This window comes from Spea bombifrons, chromosome 5 (assembly GCF_027358695.1).
Source record: "Spea bombifrons isolate aSpeBom1 chromosome 5, aSpeBom1.2.pri, whole genome shotgun sequence".
NCBI classification, from domain to species: Eukaryota; Metazoa; Chordata; class Amphibia; order Anura; family Pelobatidae; genus Spea; species Spea bombifrons.
Window position 1 is genome coordinate 58,398,371 of NC_071091.1, and position 21,291 is coordinate 58,419,661.

The 21,291-nt window shown below is 37.0% G+C and overlaps 1 protein-coding gene across 1 annotated transcript in view; it reads left to right on the forward strand.

Moving 5' to 3' along the window:
• CTNNAL1 (catenin alpha like 1) overlaps nt 1-21,291 on the forward strand; it is a 100,879-nt gene that overhangs the window by 37,633 nt on the left and 41,955 nt on the right. Inside the window, exon 2 of the mRNA XM_053466692.1 lies at nt 16,034-16,223. Within this exon, the coding sequence (XP_053322667.1) occupies nt 16,034-16,223 (190 nt within the window). The remainder of the gene's footprint in view (nt 1-16,033; nt 16,224-21,291) is intronic.

Genomic DNA, 21,291 nt, shown 5'->3' on the forward strand with positions numbered 1-21,291 from the left:
TCTGGGAGGCAGAGTGGCATGTAGGGGGGTATAAGGCATTTCTGGGGGGGCAGATGTGCATAACTGGGGGGCAGGTAGGCAAATAAAAGGAAATAAAAACAAAAAATGCCTTTTTTTCCTCAATCATAGTTTTTATTAAATATAAAAAAATAGTTTACATGTGAATTAATATTTACTAGTAAAACGTTTTTCTTATAGGGTCGTCTTATATTCAGGCTTTTTCTTTTTTTCCTAAATTAATATTCAGGTTTTGGGGGGTCGTCTTATAATCAGGGTCGTTTTATAATTCATCAAATACGGTATTTGCTTGCTTGTGGCAAACGGTTCTTTAGACGTTAATTGTACAAACTTCCATGGCTCAGTACTGTCTCAGATCACATCAGTTTTTAGTTTATATACATTTTACTTTTTGTTAAAAATAATTACATGGTTTAATATGTTGTTTTCAATACTTTTCATACCATATAGGTAAATCTATTACTTTGCTGAAATAATGCATAGTTACACTGGTAGAGGACTCTTCCACAAAGTTCCTTCATATTAAAGCACATTGAAATCTTCCCTACACGTGTTTCCGCATTGTAGGCACTATGGCAGTTCAGCACTTATCAGTGCTTGTTCTAAATGAATTTGGGTCCTCTGGTAAGATTGTCATTTAGGAAGTAGGTCATGCTTTGAATTCAGTGATTAGCTCTCTGTAATTTTATTTTAAAGTTATTTTTAACTTTTTTTTTTCCAGACACAAGCATTTTAAGGGCTTGAGAGCCAGAAGTCTATCTTATGGAATCATATGGTGATCGTTTTAGATAATTTAGCGAGATTCAGCATTATAAATAGTGGAGCTTAAAAGCGTAAATAATTTAAACTGGCATTCATCCCTTTGCTTTTTTTTCCTTTGGCGCTATTGTCAGCCTTTGCTCTTCTCCCAGGGATCCCCTTCAATTTCAATAGAGTACAGCAGCTAATTGACTATGACTGGCAGAAGATTTTAGGAGTAGTAAGTCCTCTTAAATAGCTGGAATGTGGCTTCTTATGTCTTGGATTTTACAGGGGTTTTGTAACATACCTAATTTAAGAATCCCTGTGAGCGCAATCAATTCAGGTCTCTTGGTTTCAACCATGTAAATGTTTAATTTAATGGCGGCATTGGAAGGGTAGCACCCTGAAACACATTCTTTTTTGTAATGTGCTCAGAATGCAGTTTAAATGCAGCACAATCCTTTGGAAATGCCGTAACTACCTAAAGATAAGTTTTCTTCGGAAATATTTAACCTGTACTGGTTTTTTTTTCCACTGTGGCGATGCTGAGGTACCTATGACTTCTGTGTATTCCATGACTGGCTGGAATCATGTAGCCAATAGTCAATTGCCAGGTTTCATTATTACTTTGGTGTGTCGGGCGTGGACAAACAATTCCCAGGGCTGTGGACCTAGGCCTTCTGATGTCCTTGGAACATATCTGCTGTCCCATGACAGATGAACTTCCTTTCTTTATAAAGGCACCACCTGTGTCATCTGTATGGTTTGACCATCCTAGTTGCTTACTTGTTCCATATCACCATCCCCATATTTATTTAGATTTTCTGGCAGTTGCATATAGCGCACATTTGTTAATGATCTAGGTACGTTTTTCTATCAATGTATAGCACCTAGTATCTCACATCAAATTTGCATCTCTGCTCTGGTAACTTTGTTGTAAGACATTTTAAAAGTCTTCAGATGGCAGATTTTGCGGCAGTAAAAGCCTTGCTTACTGTGTGATCATAAAACATTTCTGTTCTTACGCTGCCTGCCTCCACAAATATAGTCTTTTTTTTCTTTTGTTATTTATTTTCCTACATTTAGCACAGCCAACAGATGGCTTTAAACTGATTAGGAGACACCGAGTTCCCCAGAGGCTAAATTATGAATAAATGATTACAAACTGCCCTAATCAAGAGTTCATTAAAATAAGAGCTGCTGCAAATGGACTCTGGCTTGAAAACTATTTTTTTTTCTTTATTTCTGCTCCGTTCTGGGTAGCATGTCATGGCAAAGTTGTACTTAATATTACACCAATAGTGAGGGGCAGTGGTTGGATACAATGCCTCCCCGCTAGGGCTCCAGAAATGTATTTAAGCTGCCATTATGTACAGCTATGTTGTTATACTGGTAATAATGATCAATACCTATTGCTCTTACATTATTCTTACAAGGCCAAATCTTCTGTTCTTTATTCATTATGATGTTATATCGGTGAAAGACGTAGGATGCAAGGACAAGTGAACTGTGCTGTCTCATGGAATCTAGGTCTCACAATACGTTTTCTCTCTATGGGCTCTAGAATTAAGTTCATTGGGATTCTAACGGGGCAGAGCAGTATACATACTGATATGTAGGCATCCATTGGCTCCCAATAAAATCTCCCATAACAAATTAAGGATTGAACCCAACAGTGCCCCATCCAAGCCTGCTAAACATGCCAGTTTACTAAAAGGCACAGCGAAGCTTAGAAGTCCTTCAATTTTTTTTTAATTAAATGGAACAGTTAGAAAAAACAAAATGACATACCGGTAATTGATGAAAATGAAATGTGAAATTCGATAGAAAATTAATTTCTAAGAAAAAAAAAAAAAAAAAAAAAAAAAAGGAACACATTTGCCTGCTGTCTTTAGTAAGAAACAAGATTACTGTCTCTGAAAGATGGTCAAATAAATGCATACAAGAAGTTATGCCAGGCCTAGACATTGTATTGTCTGCAATAAATATGAAAGTAAAGGCTCCAGTAGTCTGAGCAGGTAATAAAGCAGATATGGCACTGGACAGACTTAGTCGACCAAGCGATTATTATCAGCTGTCAAATTTTATGTTTTGCAGAATTTTAATCAAGGCTAGTAGTAAATTCCCCTCATCATTTCACTTGTAACAGGCTGTAGTTTTTTTTAAATGCTATTTCACAGTGGCTATTGGATGTAGGACAGATGTTCTTATTGCGTGCTGGAGGCGACACGATAGGAAGTGATGTATTCTCCCGAGATTTGTGATAGACATTTAACCGCGGCTAGCAGCAGATGCATGATTGTGATCGTTTTGGTAGTACAAACTCCGTGAGCCATACACTGCATTATGTTTTCCAGAACTGGATTGCCTGTAACGACGTCTACGGACTTATAACATTTTGTTTGTGTATTGGTACATGTTACTAGTACACATACTAGTCTAGGCTTTTCTGCTACTGGTTCCCAATAATTATCCTTTTCCTGTTTGAAGCTTCGCCACTCTTCCGATAGTTAATGCTCAGTGACACATTGCTACTAGAGCTTGAAGGCTAGGTTGGGGGAAATATACCATGCTTCAATAATGCATAAAATTAAAGTGACAGGTGATAAAAGGTCGAGTGTTCGCTGTCCAGATTGATTGCAGTTAAAATATGGATGGTAAGGAGGCGGACACATTCTCACTCAACATTTGTTCACTTTTATTTTGGAGAGAATGTTCTTATTATGTGTCTTTTAAGATTCAGTTTAACAACTTGCATGGTATATAAATAGCTTATAAATTGTGCAAGCCCCTCATTTGTGTGTTTCACAATAACGATCCAGCTTTACATCATCTAAGGTGTACTTGAAGGACCAATACTTTGTCCGTAGGGGAAGTGGGCCCAGATGCCTTCCTATGCACACTCGTATTGTGTTGAGCTGTAATTTATATATTTAAGTCAAACTGCAGCGAATAACATTTTTAACAATGGTGCGTTTCAACATAATATGATTGTGTTTAGCTACAAGTTATCAGAATATACATTGCGTGCTGTCCATAAAGCAGGCCTTCACACCAAGTGGACATTGATCTGTCTTTTTTACGTCCCTGTGAATATAATTGGAAGTAATGATGTCTTATTATAGTTTTCATTCTTTAATTATTCTGTGGGAACCGAGAAGTACCTTGCAAGCAGCTATCATAAAAATAATTTGATGTCTTTCTGATGATGGGGTGGTAGTGGGTCTCCATGCTTCTCTGTATAGTTGAGGGTTTTAATACATCACATAAAGCTGTTTACTCTGAAATGACGCATGGTTCATTTATGAAGCATTTAAGCAAACTAAACTCTGCAATGTACTCCAGACAGCATAGTTTCCTGTACACGACACTTAGCATTCAAAAGAAATCAATTATTCTGTCTGGCATGGACTACAGAACAACAGTTATGTTTTGCTTTGTCTAAAATGTTGGTGAGATTCCGCTATAGAAGACAAAGTCCTGTTAAAGGGACACTCCAACCATCACATGCAATCAAAGGCATGGAGGGATTGGGCAAATTTCCATCATATGTATTTGCGTCTTTACCTGCCCCCTCCCGTGTAGGAGATGTGCTCTGATGAATTTAATTGCATATGGTATACTTACTGCCAGTCGGCTCCAGCTCTGGCTCAACAGGGCTGTATTCAGTGTACATGTGCATGAAACATTCCCATTGATTTCAATGGGGCGCTTAAAGCATCGGACCGTGGAGGAGGAGGGAAGCTGCAGAGCTGCTGCAAAGAGTATTTTAACATATATTCTTCTTTGGTGGGGCTGTCAGGGACAGTAAACTTTAATGCGACCATTTGGATTATTTTTAAACATTCAGTTGCTTTAATAACCACCGATAAATAGGAGTTCTCTGTATTTGTTACCTACCCATATAATTTAATATGGATGTGTTTTCATATGTCAGGGTTTAGCAGCACGATAAATAGAAATCAATATATATCAGAATTCCTAAAACAGAGGTGTCATGTTTCCTAAATTCTACATTTTGCATTTCCATATGCCAAATAAACCAATGTAATTGTATTTGCAAATTAAAATAAATAGCATGGACATATATACAGTACTGTGCAAAAATATTAGGCCTGTGTGAAAAAATTCTATACAGCAAAGGATGCTTCCAAAAATAGATTTGTTAATAGTTTATTGCAAAGTGAATAGAAGAAAAATCTAAATCAAATCCATATTTGGTATAATTGTTTAATCAGCCACCTAACTATCTGTCTACAAAATCCATGACAAGTGTACCAAGAGGAATTGGTGCGGTTTTGAAGACTAGGATGGTCATACCACATATTTGGTTGAGCTTTTTGTTCTGTTCACTCGCTTTGAATTTTGTTAAATCATAATAAAAAAAAAAAACTATTAACGTGTCTTTTGAAAGCATTCTCACTTTAAATCCTTTTTTCACACCTACCTAAAATGTAACTGTATGAACACACAAATACATACTATGGGGAAATACTGTATATATTTTATATTTTCTTTATTTTTTTTTCTCATGATGTTCCTCTCCTCCAAGTTATCGTTGCTGTTAATTTATTTAGAGAGCCTTTGTAATGGTAGGGTTAGGAGAACATAAATAATAGAAAAAGGGACTAGAAAATTGATATATAAGATATTGTTGGATCTGCCACAGGTCTCGGCTTCCATTACTCTAAATACCTTCAAAATATTTATGCTTTCTGACAATGAAACGTACAAGTTTCAATAGGTGAAGCTGAGACAATTCCACTTTGAAAAGAATATGCCGGAGAATGAGTTGGCTTGGATTACTAACATCGAAATGAAATACCCAGCTGTTTAATAGTTAATGTTAATTAATACAATTAAACCCCTTGGCTGCTCACTGTGACTCATTACAGAAGAGGTGGATTACTCTGCCTTTCATGACGTCAGCACACCTTCTCATTCAAGATAAGTATGTCACTATGCAAAAAAGCTGTTTTTAGATTTTCTCCAAACAACATACTATAATAAATGAATTTTGCAAAATATCTTTGCTGAAAAAACTGTAACACTATATTCTTTAGATATGGGACCTGGGAATTATTGTCTATAGGGTAGATTTGATCTGTTCTCTCTCTTCTTGCATACTTGGCATTGAAATAGTATACAGTATGTCCATTGTCACAATTTAGGACTGTCTTATCCTAAAGAGAGTACGGCATAGTGTCTTGTGCATTAGTAATACGTCTCTATAATAGACTGATCCGATAGAAAGCTGAACACTTAAATATTAAACGGCTTGTTAGAATTTACTCAGTGGGTGCTTCAACTAGGTGACATAACACCTTTCCTGGGCCCTGATGTTAACCATATTGGACGTCTTGTCTAGTTTTGCAATCAACATTGATGCAATTCCAAGGGCACATAGTGAAATGCGCTCAAACTTTAGTTTTTCAAATAAAATAAGATCAAACTCCCCCAGCCAATTGAGACCAAAGTATTTGAACAATTAGATTTAATTAAGCCTAAACAAACAGTAAAAATGTGTCCAGATCCCCTTGATACAGACTTGATACTCATAGAAGACAACAACCTTCACAAATATATTTTATTATTATTATTTATTGTTTTATATAGCGCCATCAAATTCCGTAGCGCTGTACAATGGGTGGACAGGAAACAACAAGTAGTATGTAACCTAACAATTTGACTTACAGAGACAACAGGTGAGGAGGGCCCTGCTCAAACGAGCTTACAATCTAGAGATGTACAACCATAACTGAGTAGGGGGACAGGGGAATGCTGGGATTTATCATCATTTTAGTAAATTTAAGCAGCATACAGCGAGGTTACAATGTTAACTATAAATGTAATGTCTATTAGTGGCATCAGAAATACATGTTGATAAATTATTTAAAAATTTTTGTTTCAAAAAAACCTTTTTTATATATTTAAATGTATTATATAAAGGTTATATATTGCCTTGGCTGAGCTTCACCTTGTGCCTTCTTTAGCTTAATTGTAGGATTAGCCACTCGTTTAATCCCTGCTTCGAAACTCGATTTCTCTTTTGCTGAAGTTTGCAGGTTTTTTAAGAGCATTTGCAAAACTTGTGAAAAAGATTCTTATGGAGGCAAATAAGGTAAGGGCTGATAAATCGACCTGACTGTAAAATGTACAGCCCTATGGTCCCTCAGATCATTATATATGTGACCTGCAACTTCACAAATTACCGGAATCAGGGAGCCACAGGTAATAAAAATGGCTTCTAATATCTTTAAGCATTCAAAATGTATTTATTCACTGGACCCTACCAAATCTCATTAGCTCCAACATTCTCTAACTAATTCACAGCCTTACTCTAGACCTAAATGCAAACATTAGCCTTAATAACATTTATTTTAACATGTACACAGAATTCTGGTTTAATGATTGTATTATACTGCAGCAAGACAAAAGGAATACTTTTCTTGACCAGGCCAACAAAATCAACAACTTTCACCTTTTTTTCTTTAGGCTATGGTCACATTTAATTTAGCTGTTTGTATGGTTTTATCCTTTATATTTCTTATTCTTGCCATTGTGTTATTTGGGAACTGGATATTTTTTCAGTTAAAGTGACATTGGTTCCCTAGTCTGTACTTCAGTTTTGAGTATTTATGATCTGTTCTGAGTCTTTTTTACTGTGAATTGCACATTTTCATTACTTGAAGCCATCTGGTCCGTGCTGCTCATTTTTTATGTGTGTAAAAATAGAAGTGAATTTTGGATCCCGTTCTATTGCTTCTCTCAGCAATCATTCTTGGTCATGATATTGGAATTACTTATTTTGCTCTATTTCTTAAAAGTACATGGACATTTCCCAGTATTAACAATTGCCAGGATACATTATTCCTACCTTCTCCATCAAACACTGCTTATTATATTTCTAATAAATCTGGTCTAGTTCCAAAACATGTCCATTTTTATTATGAACTGTTGACATGAACTGTAAGGATTTCTGTACATACTCAAGTAGAAATGTAGATGCCAATTCTTGGAGACTTCTCTGCTTAATTCTATACAGATTGAGTTTACATCGCCTGTTGAAAGTGAAAGACAAGTTTAAAACACCTATCATATACTTCTCTTGACCTACCATGTAACCCATTCTTGTGTAAGGTGAGGGTATCCCAGATCTTGTGTAGATTAAGCAAAGTTCTTAGTGTTCATATTCATGATATTTTTGAAAGACACTGATATTAATTGATTAAACTGTTACCCATTCCTGTAAATGTGATACATGTAGACTAAACTTATTTTCCTATCAATTGAGATGACTCATTTGACTGGACAGTAATGTCATGTGACTCCATGAACTATATCTTCAACAATCAGATTTGCTTGCAACCAATGGAAACATGAGATAAAGTCCATAATACTCAATTAACTGACACTACTTTCATTATTCCAATGTTGATGAGCCCGGCTGAGCAAGTCACCAGGCTCAAGTCCAACTTGAGCCAACACAGTTCACCCAACTATAAAAAAGTTAGTGGTGTTCAGAACACAGTTAAATGGGTACAATATGAGTACTACATCAGAGAAATATCTGCTCTCTTCAGCAGTTTCAGTCTAATGTAGTTACCAGTAGTCTCATTGAACACCACTCATTAATATAAGCAATTTGTTTCCTGCACATCTCATGATCCAATTATGCGTCTTTTGTGTAGCAGGTGAACTGCTTTTGTTGGTTTGAGGAGGAAGAGCAGATGTTGACAAAACATGTTCTATCATACGTTTGAGTGGACGCAGCTGCACAGGCTTCTTGTATGAAGAGATTTAATGTTAATACAAGGGATGAACAGTCTAGTATTGAAATTTTTGGGAATTACTCTGAATCTCATATATTGGTTTTTGTACATACACTGATGTCTGTAAATAATGGTATTTCAGGTGAAACTGACAAACCTCAATTTATCCACTGATGAACAAGTGCATTTCTACTCAGAACCAGCAGATGAGAGCCTACTGATGTCCCAACCACACTGATGGCCAATTAGATATAAGACTCAGGAGAAGAATTTGGCTACACATGCTATTATAGCAAACGTACTCTACAATCTCGGTTAACCCAGCGGTATATATTTTTTTTAAATTTTAAAATTATAAATCTCTAAAACAATTGCATTGATATTGCAGGTGACAAAGCACCAGCTGTAGCTAGTTTTGGGAATGTATTAATACAAAATGTGTAAAAGAACTTTAGTATTTTAAATGAAAAAGTTAACAAAAATAGTAGAAGTGCCAAACCCAACAAATTATTTAAAATAGGTAGATTTAAAGATTGGTTTTCAAAATGTATTCAGAAATAGGGAAGTATGAGTGATGTGTGCGAGCTTGTGAACTATATTATATCTTGTTCCAGTAGCACGGGTGAATTGTGCAGGACATTTGTACTATAAAGTATATATGCTTCTTTGGAATAAAGCTTGATTTAGTAGTTTGTCAGTTTCCCAAGCAGAAGTCTCACCAACTAATGCATATCAAAATACTTTTAAGAACTTTAGTAAGCATTTACTAAAATAAAAAAAAATAATATATATATATATATACCGTATTTGCTCGATTATAAGACGACCCCCATTAATTTAGGAAAAAAAGAAAAAGCCTGAATATAAGACGACCCTATAAGAAAAAAGTTTTACCAGTAAATGTTAATTCATTTAAACAATTTTTTTAATAAAAGCTATGCTTGAGAAAAATATTTTAGTTTTATTTCCTTCTATTTTCCAACCTGCCCCCCAGTTATTCACATCTGCCCCAGAAGTGCCTTATACCCCCTATATGCCACTGTGCCCCATGATATGCCTTTTAACCCTCTAAATGCCACTGTGCCCCATGATATGCCTTTTAACCCTATATGCCACTGTGCCCCATGATATCCCTTTTAACCCTATATGCCACTCTGGCACTTAGAGGGTTAAAAGGCATATTATGGGGAAGAGTGGCATATAGGGAGGTTTAAGGAATTTCAGGAGGCAGAGTGGCATTAAAGGGGTTAAAAGGCATTTCACAGAGCACTCTCCCTCCAGAAATGCCTTACACCCCCCATTTAACACTCCCCCTCCCTCCTCCAAACTTACTGGTGCTTCTGAGTTGGGGGGGGCGCATAACACAGGAGGGTCCAGGTCCCCTGCATCTGAGCCCCAGGTGCTTAGTCCGGGCAGCATGTAGAGCTCCACGCGAATCGCATAGAGCTCTACACGCTGCCCGGACTAAGCACTGGGGACTCAGAAGCACCGGTAAGTTGGAGGGGGGTTAACACAGGAGGATCCAGGTCCCCTGCATCGCTGCGGGGGATCTGGATCTTAGTCTCATAATCAGACCTATTTGAGGTCTGATCATAAGACGACCCTGATTATAAGACGAGGGTTATTTTTCAGAGCATTTGCTCTGGAAAAAACCTCGTCTTATAATCGAGCAAATACGGTGTATATATATATATATATATATATATATATATATATTATTTTAATTTACGGAGGAACTACCGTAATTGGTGGTTATAATACCGTGCATCAGAAGATGTGATCAGCTGCATGGCAAATTGAGGTTGATGGTAAGGGACAAATGAATATTGCCACTGGTGATGACTTAAAGGGAAATTTGGGGAATTTAAAAGGAGCACTCGGCTATCATATGCATTAAAGCTTTTAAGCTTTAATCCCTATTCCTTCTTTGAAAACAGAATATATTTCTGTTGCGTGTTCCATTTCGATGTGTACAATGGTTTCAGGTAGCATGATTTATGTAAAAGTCAAATGGCAAAAACAATACTGAGTTCTTTATGGCAGTACTAAGATTCCTGGAATTCTTCTGTGTCAGAGCCTTTATATTCATTAATCTCACTTGGTAACTTTAAAGATACATTTCAAAATTATGTGTTAAGTGAGTTCATCTCAAAAGTGATTTCTACTGAGAAGGTTAGGGATGTTGAGTCAATTTTAATAAGGTTTTAATGGTAGAATTTAATAGATGTTTAAATAGAAAGTGCTACTTGTAGTACAAGATCAGGGCCCTCATCTGCTTACATGCAAGATATGTTAACATGTTATTTTTTATATCTTATTGTTAATATTCATTCTCCACTATTGTAATAGTATGTTAGTTTTACATTACAAACTTTGCATATTCTCATGTAATGAGCTAAATGTTTCCACACCCTGATATCATTATGCATTAAGAAGGGCTAGGCTCTTTTACTGCAAGAGGAGCCGAGCTTACCCTGTATAAAGCATAGTTAAATCAGAGACTTTAAAGTTATAAAGGGACACCTTAGTTTCCCTGACAGCTCCATATATTAAAGTACTGAGTGAGTGCATTCTTCTGAAACAGAAAAAAACAACACTTGCCTGAAGTAGAAACCGCATCTCTACAGCTGTCCTCCTCTGTTGTCTGACAATCAAGTTTATCACATGCGTGTGATAAATATGATCTATTTTTCACTACCATTCAAAGGAAAGAAAAATCTCCCTACTTATTATATTGTTATCTGTATTTTCCATCAACTCTTGAAACTTAGTGAATATGCAAATTGTTTTGTGAGTGTTAACGAACAAGGGCAGTAGCCTCTATGAAGCCAGATCAGTCTCATTAGCCCTTAGCTCGATTGACCACTCGACGTCTTCTACCTCTGTATCACTTTGAAATACACAGGTTTTTGTTTTTATTTAGTATTTAGTGACGCAATAGTATGTATACAACTCTGTAGCACGCATATGTTGTTCTAGCACATTATGCTTTGTTGTGATGTTGGACTGTGTATCATGTAACTAAATATTATAATAAAATCCCTAGTTGAAGGACCTTGAATTAATAACTGCCTAGGCATGTAATAAAAATAAATGGCTTTTTATGCAGACTCGCTTACGCTCTACAAAGCAAGAAATCTCTGAACACGTACAAAGAACGAAGGTCACATAGCAGCAATAAAACACAACGTGAATGCATGTTCTTCAGACTGGTATACCAGTGTGAAGAGGTGTTCCAACTGATAAGCGCTTGACGTCACCATAGGTTTAGTTACAAACTATTCTGTTTAAGGTAGATTGTTCTCTCTTAATATAATAATTGTCTGGAATTCATTGCTTGGGGGGTTTAGCATAGCCAAAGGGATTAAAAGGCGGAAAGTTGCGGTAATAACATTTTGTGTCACGCACAGTTGTGGTGGTGTTTCAAAATGGCTTCCTGGAGTATGGAGTGCAATATAGGTTTAGGGTCTAAGAAGTAGAACAAGGTTTAGGTTGTGAGTACGAGGTTAAGGATGCCAAAAACAGGCAAGGAGAAGAGTCTGAATTAGAAGTCAAGTATGTGTATTAATGGCTTGTTTGGTGCCTTTGTATAGGTACCACTAATATATATATATATATATATATATATATATATATATATATATATATATATATATATATATATATATATATATATATATATATATATATATATATATATATATAATCGTACCTTTAAACCTATTCCGATGAAGCTAAGCAGTTTATGATTATTCCATTTTTTGCTTTTCTTTACATTTGTATTATGCCCTGAATGTGTGACCAAGACAAACCTTAGCTATTGTTGTTAAGTGACATTTTGATGTATGGAATAATACGGGGCAAAGTCTTGACAGATAGAATTGTAAACAAAGCAATGTATCTCCACCTTCTGCGTGAGAGGATTGGCTTAAGACTATATAACACTAAGACCAGTCTCACGTAGAAGAATGAGTATTAAATGTTGTTACTGTAGATCTGTTCAAACCGCGTAGGCTTTTTTTTGTTGTTGTTTGTGTCGGTGATGTGATTGATAGTGACGCAGGCAAACGAAAAATCTGTAGGTTTGTTTTTTGTTTTTTTTACGTTTGTTCCTGAATCCATTAGCATAGCCAACTTTCATTGTCTAGCATGAAATGAAAGGCAATTTGGAATAGTGAAGAAGATGAGTGTTCTAGCTTAGTAAACCAATGATTTAACATGTTCCCTAATACCAACAGCACAGCAGAGTGATTTGAATAAAGAAATGATATGTGTGGCACTGGGAGAAAAGGAGACTGGAAGTATTGCTTCAGTCTTTTAGCTCCTCAATGGATGATTAAGATCAGAGATAAAAGGTAATGATAGATGTCCTTTGCAGCCACTGCGAAATTACAAACAAAGCAGCATGTGCCTTTTGAGTAAGTGTGGACTCTTTAATCTGATTTTCTGTTGTCTTCCAAAGTAAGCTTATTTACGTCTTTTTTTGCTTTGTTTTTTTTTAATAACGGCTTTAGTGCCTTGGCACTTCCTAATGAAGCATGGAAGCATAGCACTTTACCAATAATTGCCTGGCAGTTTTCCCGAGCCTCCAAATAAACAGAAAATATATAACTATTCTTCTGTATGTAAGAAACACATTTCTGCGCATCCTTTTTTATTCGTTTTTGTACAGCAGATTTTCTCTCATTTTGTCAGTTTCCGTGAGTTTTCGCAAATAGGATGTCTAACGGCTATATAGTGACTTCTCATATTAATTTAGGTTTGTTATCTTGGTCCAGTCAACTAGATATATTGTCCTAATTGTCAACAGTAGACTCTCTGAGACCATATGACTACACATCTGTGGTGAAGAAGACTGCATGGGCAGAACATCATTAGCACAAGACCACCTATAATGACAAAATTAAGATCTGCAGCTGAACAAAGTGAAACAATGTAAAACAAATCCTGGTTCTCTTCAATGTGCCACTGAATTAATGTATACAAGACTCCATTTCGTTAAGTGTGATTGTCATGGAGCAGTGGAGAAGAGAAGAGCCAGGCACTGATTTGACTGCTTACAACTAGTTTAATGATGTGGTGGCATACAAGTAGATGTGATCTAAAAATGCAACATTGTTAGTATTCTTCACCCTACTCTGCTTGTTTCAACAGACTTGTAACTAAATGCTGCTTTAGAAACTCCTACTATCATTGAATGCCCAAGCCTTTTTTTCCAGGCACACAATTGTCACATGACAAACAGGCGCTGATAGGATATTGCCGTAGAAACGGAAAGTACTTCGGAGGTTGTTTTTATGTGTCTAACCCTTTAAAAGAAAATAATAACAGGGACATAACTGATAAGGGTTATTTTCTTAACATACTAGAGTGCAATTGATGCTTTGTTTGAGTGGAACAACACCATGCTTTCTATATGGTCGACTTTTATATTAGCACAGCTGGTCCGCTTATGAATGGTATGGTCCAGTTAACAAGCACATGCCATTGGTTGGTATGGTGACATAATCACTTCTAAAACGTTTGCGCCGGAATAACCTTTTATGCATAAGTAGATTGGAGAGCCAGCTGTAATGCATAATATGCCACACTGAGCCAGACATTGAAAAATGCCAAGTCAGATGGAGCACTTTTATCAAGTCAGCTCCACCTTGCAATTCCTTTCTTTGAACTAGGCCAAACCAAACATCAGGCTCAAGTCCCTGCCGGCCCATCCAGCTAGATACACAACCTCAACTGTATCCCAGCAGCTCTACTTGTCACTATGACACTTTGACACAATATGATGCTGTGTATTATTACTGGGAAACCAAATTGATTACTGCGTCTCTTTGTGTTATGTGATAAAACATTTAAATTATTATTACATTTGCTTATTCCCAATCAAATATATCAATTGATAAGTTCTGCATTTGTCAATACGTGCTTTGAATATGGCATATGAGCTTATATGCAGGGCCAATATAACGAGCTCTTCAGTGACCTGTTCATTAACAGAAATGTACAAAGAGCAAGAGGTCACCCTCTGATACTGGAAGAGTGGAGCTTTCATAGATGACAAAGGAAGGGATTCTGTACAGTGAGGACAATAACAGTATGGAATTCATTGCCAAGGGAAGTGGTGTTGTCAAATACATTAGATGCCTTCAAAAGGGGTCTGGATATTTTTTTTTAGAGAGGCATGACATACAGGGCTATAAATATAATTAATATTTTAAAGCTTCTTGATCCAAGGAGAAATCCGATTGCCTTTCGGAGTCAAGAAGGAATATTTTTCCCTGATGGCAGAATTCGAAGTAGCTTAAGTAGGGTTTTTTTTTGCAGCCTTTTGGATCAAGAGTAGGAAGTTTAGGTAGAAGGTTTGAACTTGATGGACTTTTTTTCAACCTTATGTACTATGCCTATATGTAAGTAATTCTACTTGGTCTTCCTGGATGTCTATTAAAGGTTTTCCCTGTCCTTGAGATAAATCTCTTGGTTTGTTTCATTACATCCATTTTTATTCTGTGTAGCATGCCACGCTTAATCTTGGCATCATAGAATAATAGTAGTTTGCATCTGATTTATAGTATCTCTTGGCTATTCTGGCACAAATGATTTTCAGGACGTATCACTAAGATCTGGTGACATAAAAACAAAGTAGCTACGTGTCAACAAAGCCGATTGACTAAAGAAGAAACACGCACAGATCTGGAATGTGCTCGTTACTTAAGGAAATCCATTATTATGAAATTATGATATGTGAATGCTACTGCAGTAAACTGAATAATTGAATGTGTTAACTCCGTTCAGAGAAATCCATTCTAATTTAGAATTCAAAGTAACACTGTGCACTAATACATTACAGGAAGGACAGAAATGGAAATGTAAACACTGCAGACAAGTTTAACAAATGGTCACAAAGCATTGAAAATCAGTGAAAGTACTCTGTTCTTAGGAAAACTGTGATTCATCTAGCTAATCTTGGACTTCCGCAGTGGCTGTTAGAACACAGTTTCTTAATATATATATTTTTTTTTAGTATTGCCCAGCACCACGGGCTTTCATGATCACCTTACACCAGCAGTGTCTATAACATTCACTCTGTGTTTTAATAAAGAGATCCTGAAAATCTTAAAAGGGCTAATCGAAGTGAGTGCCTTGTCTTCAGTGTAGTTGTCCTTTTAAGATGAGCCAACAGCATTTGACACTTAGAATGCAGAGTTTAAAAAAATGTTTAAAGAGTTATTTGGTGCAGAGTGGTCGAAGTGGACCAATAATTTTATTGGTCTCTATGGTGGTTCTATTTTAGAGGACATACAATACAGTGGAGCTAGTTGATTTTATTCTAGGAGTACATTTGCCACTGCCAACATTAGCTGATTGGTTCAACCCCTTCTTGGCCTGGACTCTTGTATTTTTATTTGTTAGAACATTGGTGTTGGTATTTGAACACAAGTGAACCATGAGCTTGCTTATAACTTTACAGACGCTGATCTTGATTTTTTTTTTTTATCTTTTAGATAACAACACTTATCAACCATAAAGAAAAACCAAAGAAATCAGAGAAGACTTTGCAGGCAATTCAGCGGGTTGGCCAGGCTGTCAATCAAGCTGTGGCGAGGTTTGTAACTGTGGGAGAAACGATAGGCAATGAAAACCGTGAGCTGAAAGAGGAAATGACCTTTGCCTGCATTGAGGCCAGACGAGCAGGTAGGTAATTGCTGAACATGTGTAACCGATTCATGTTGAAAGCTTGAAAAGTGTCCTTATCACCATGACAACCTATTGAATAGGCCAGTCAGGAGAAGCTTTGGACACAGTGATATCCTCTACCAACACGGTGCCTAATAAGCAGTCAAGCTCTCCCATATGGTAGGGCCAGCTCTGATCAAGCAACTAGTCTTATAACTGTACATGACATATATTGTGATTGCACTTTTCTTTGTTACTGGACTAATGTCCTACATTCCTCATTTAGAAGTATTTCCACGGTATTCTAATCCACAGTTAAAAAATACATCATGTTTAGCAAGAATGCCCCAGATTATAAAATTCCACCGAAAAGAACCACCAAGGCAAGCAGTAACTTGAGAGCACTAAATATACATTTCTTTCCTAACAATTATACCGTAAAGCATCTATTTCCTTTAGCATTTTAAGAATATTCATTATCATCATTACGTAGGTAAAACAATGTTGAAAGGGACATTGTTTTCATTGCTTCATGAATCAAAGTATGTGTTACAATAGAAGCCCACGTTCTGTAATCAAAGTTGATATTTTCCGTGCTGGTGAAATCTTACAATAATGGATTGATTTGAAAGGCTCATCTGTTTCTTCTGTACGCAGGCATCTCTAAGAATATTTATGTTTAAGAAAAAGTATTTACTTTAGAAGAATCATGTAAATATATAAAAAATTTGGTCTGTATCAAGCGAGTAGCATTTGCAAGCAGGACAGAAACCCATCTTTCATTCACCTAACTAAAACCACATTAACCACATTTGTTGTTAAGCACATGTAGGGGTATTGTAAACGAGCCTGTACCTCAACTTAAGTTTGGTATGGGAATCATGAGACACTAGGTTGCATCTTAACCGCTACGGTACTACCTCTACCGTACTTCAAAACGGACTTCTTTACAAGCAACATGTGAATGTGACCAAGTAAAGTCAAGATGTATAATAGGTCTATCTGAGGAAGGGTGAGAGCCTGATTTGATATAGTGCCCTGCCTCTGATAAACATTAGATGGTTGGCTTTATTTCCCTAAATATATACATCTATCTGGGACCCAGCAGTTTCTCATTTGAAAATGATCTGTTTCCCACCACTGTTGATATTTAAGTCTTGTTGGGTGTTTGATACATAGGCATAATACACAATTTCAGTATGTATTCAGTCTTGATAGGGACCCAACTTCTCTTGTGTTGGGTCTTGTTTTCTTTATGCATTGAGTTGGGTAAATGTCTTACCCATGCAATTCTGCTCCTGTGTCCTTAACAAGTGTGGACAGGTCCCCTTGAATATGCATCTTCATTAATGACAAAGCACAGACATGTCCTGTGCTAGCCTGACACTCCACGGAGCCCTAGATAAGCTGCTATATGTGCAGCTGGACCATGCTTCGCCAAGCACCCTTGGCCCTAGGCAGGTACCTTGGTTGTCTTGTGCATGAGTTGGTTTTGAACATCCTTTTTCATTTTGCATGTCTTCTGCTCTCGTACATCTCTGCGTTACACTATTGGCTAGACTGGGATACTGGGCAGGCTGCCTTACACCAGCTGTGTGTATCATGTGGACAACTGCTAAGAACAAGACGTTTACAGTTTAATTTAGTTTGCCAAAATTTGGCAGGTGTTATCAAACATTTTGTTCTTTTTGATGGTACGGTCGCCAGCAGACATCCCAATGCTGAATAAATTAAAGACAATGGTATAATTAGCAGAAGCATTGGCATCAGTGTTGATTAGAGGATAGTTTTTTAATTCACCCAATCATCCATATTTATTTGTAATCACATTATCAGTTTTCATTCAGATGTAGATCATTCAGATCAGAATTCTAGGCAATTCTAACCAATAGCCAGTTCATCAAGTTGCTATTATTCTGTTGCAACTATCCCAGTGCCATGTTATTTAAGGTAAGTTTGTTTTTGGAAAAATCCTCCATATAGTTTGTGTTATGTGTTGGTTTTAAAGGCCCCAAGCAGAGACGAAATTTAGACATTGTAGACCTGAATGTATTAGGCAAGTGCTAAAGACAAACATAACAAGGCATATACTGTGTAACCGGGGCAGAGTCACTGTAAGACTGGGCCAGTCCATAGAAGTAATCTTGACCACGAATTGTACTGTTGCCAGTGGATCCTGAACTGTGTATCAGACCTCTGGCCTTGACTTTCGTTCCTGCCTTTCCCTGTGTTCTGATGTCGCGAGTCCTGCTCCGGTATACCCGACCTTGGCCTGCTTTCACTAACATTCTCCCTTGATCTTCTGCATGATACCAGCTCTGCACTGATACTTACCCTGACTTGTGGGTGACGGTGATAGTACGAGTTCTAGGGTGAAGTGGCCCAACAAAAAGTCCAATTAATTAAACGCAAATAATAGTATCCTGTTAGCCTGTATGTTCTAGAGAGCACCTTTCATTCCTGCATGTTTAAATATGTTCTTATGTATGACTGTACAGTGTCACGAAACATGTTAGCACTTCTAAGTTGTAATGCATCAGACCTCTGTCTAAACCACTTCAGTATGTACGCTTCCCAGTGCTCATATGGTTAATTCACAACTTTTTGCCTCTAGTTCTGCAAATACCATTATGAATGGTGATGTATATGCTTTACGCCGCATTGTCATGTAGCTGCAAACCCTAGACTTCAGGCTGCCGCATTCCCTAAATAACTCAGAGGTCTGCCGACTGTATTGACCTGTGTTCACTTTCTCTCATCCACGACAGGCAGGGTGTCAGTCAGGATTTCATACAATAACAATCCCTTTTTCCGTTCCTGGCTTATTTGAAAGCCTCCCACTGCTTCAATGGCCTCGGGGTGGATTTTCTTTCCAGGCTGCATGCCAACACTGGTCATATTTTGTGGATTACATTGTTTTGGCTTGTTTTGTGTATGACAGGATGACGTGCGGGAATTTGTGACGCCATATTTACAGCTTCTGTTATGTTTTTAGTGATGTTGACTCATTGTCATCTGTGTGTGAGCTTTCTATCAGCCTTCCTATGCTTTTACAGGTACGGTGCCACTGTGTGCATTTTAGATTGTACTTTAAATGCAACATAATCACTGCTTTTTTTTTCATGCAAATTATAATAGCTTTCAGTAACTCAAAATTGCCTTTTCCCCAAATTATGTCGAAATTATACTAATTACTGAAACAATCAGTGTAATTGTAAGCATACACGTTGTTGTTCTTCCTTAAAAGTAAGTAAGTAAATGTTCATGTTTTTGCAATATAAAAAACTCCTAATGCTATAAGAAAAATATCATGATGTAGCCTTAAAGTAGATGCTGGGCTGTGTGCTGTGTTGGCATCACGATGCTTGTGATACAAATAGCTAGGGAAACCATTATTTCTTTTTCATTAGGATCTCCATGGGAGAGAAAGTGCTACTTTCTGTCGTTTTTTTGAATATGCACAAAACTTTTCATCCAGCTTACATAAATTTGTAACATTTGAATGTCACAGTTTGTAATAAACTGCCCTAGTTATAACTACAATAAACAAAACCTTCACCTGCGCAAAAGGAAACACAGATAGCGACAGCAGAAAATAACTAAATGGCTTCGTTTTTAGAGAGCAGGAGCTGCAGTGAACGACAGCAGGGCTACATGGATGTGTGTGTATACATGTGCAGTATGTATGTGTAAGTGTATGATGTGTGTTATTGTGTATCAGTAGGGTGGAGTGTGACCATATGATGTTAGAGAGAATGTGGATTACTATATAGTGTTAGTCCATGCATATGTTGGGTATGCAGCGTATGGCGTTAGCATGTGTGCATGAGCGTATGCTATTAGCATGTGTGAGTATATTATGTTAGCGCGTGTATGCTTGTTACTGTATGTTGTTAGAGTGTTTATTAGTGCTCAATGCTCTTTAGAAGTCAGGGACACAGTATATGTCTGTTGGAAGGGCATAACACATTACTAAGGGTAGATGCCATGAACTAATCAGGACCATAAGCAACCAACTAAGATTCTTACAGGACCTACATCACTGAATATTACGGTATTCTGGCTGCATTTAGATCTGCACCCAAGTAGCGGATAATTACCTCTCATTTTGATTAATGTGTGCCTGTGCTGAAAAAATAGGCCGGTTAAATCTTTTATTTGCGATTTATGTGTTATATAGTTAAAGCCTAAATATAATAAAACGTATTAGCAGCACTGATGTTTTTATTGATTCACTCAGCAGCCAGTTTCTGTGTTGCCTAATTGATTTTTAATAAAAGAAATATTAGTTTTTGAAATAAATGCAATATGTTTATTTTATAATATAATATTTTATTTTTTGTTTTTGCTATATAAAGTGCACATTAACTCCATGAAAAATCTATACCTTTTTTTAACAAATGTAAAAACATGTTACATGCCTTTGTGGGCTGTTTGGGATCAGACTATATTGCAGTTGAATGGGACTCCTGCTGTTCACTTGTGATTTCCAATGATTCTCTGTGCGGTGTCATTCAAATACAAGTGTGACCCGCAGTGAAGACAGTCAGGTTTATTTACCTAAATGGCAATATAACTCGCTGACCAACTGGGTTTGGAACAGGGGTTTTTATTTGAATCCCAAATCAGAGAGCTAATCAAATATTGCTTTATAGGAAGAGTTGGCAAGCTGTTCAAAATAATTACGGTAACTACATTTTCACTTTAACAGTGACTTGAAGGTTGGTGAGTGCACAACAGCATATCTCCCGTGTTAGAACATCAATAGAGGCGACCTCCACTGCAGCTCCCATTTTGCTATTTGGTTAAGAGGGGTGGGCGAAAATGCCTCCCAGCATGCCCATTTCTTGCCGCATACCCACCCCCCCAGCACAGTGGTGTCTCAATATGGATACCCTTAACATTTCCGATGTCCAAATTGGGACACTTGCTATACCTGGGAAGTTTCTAGTTGAACTGACGCACACTCCTGAAATATTAACATTTAATAGCCCATTGTTAAGATGTAGTAACTCACCTAACCTGTTACCCAATGGCTTTTAATAGCAGTCCTCCTGGAAATCATGACTTGCCATTATTAAAGATA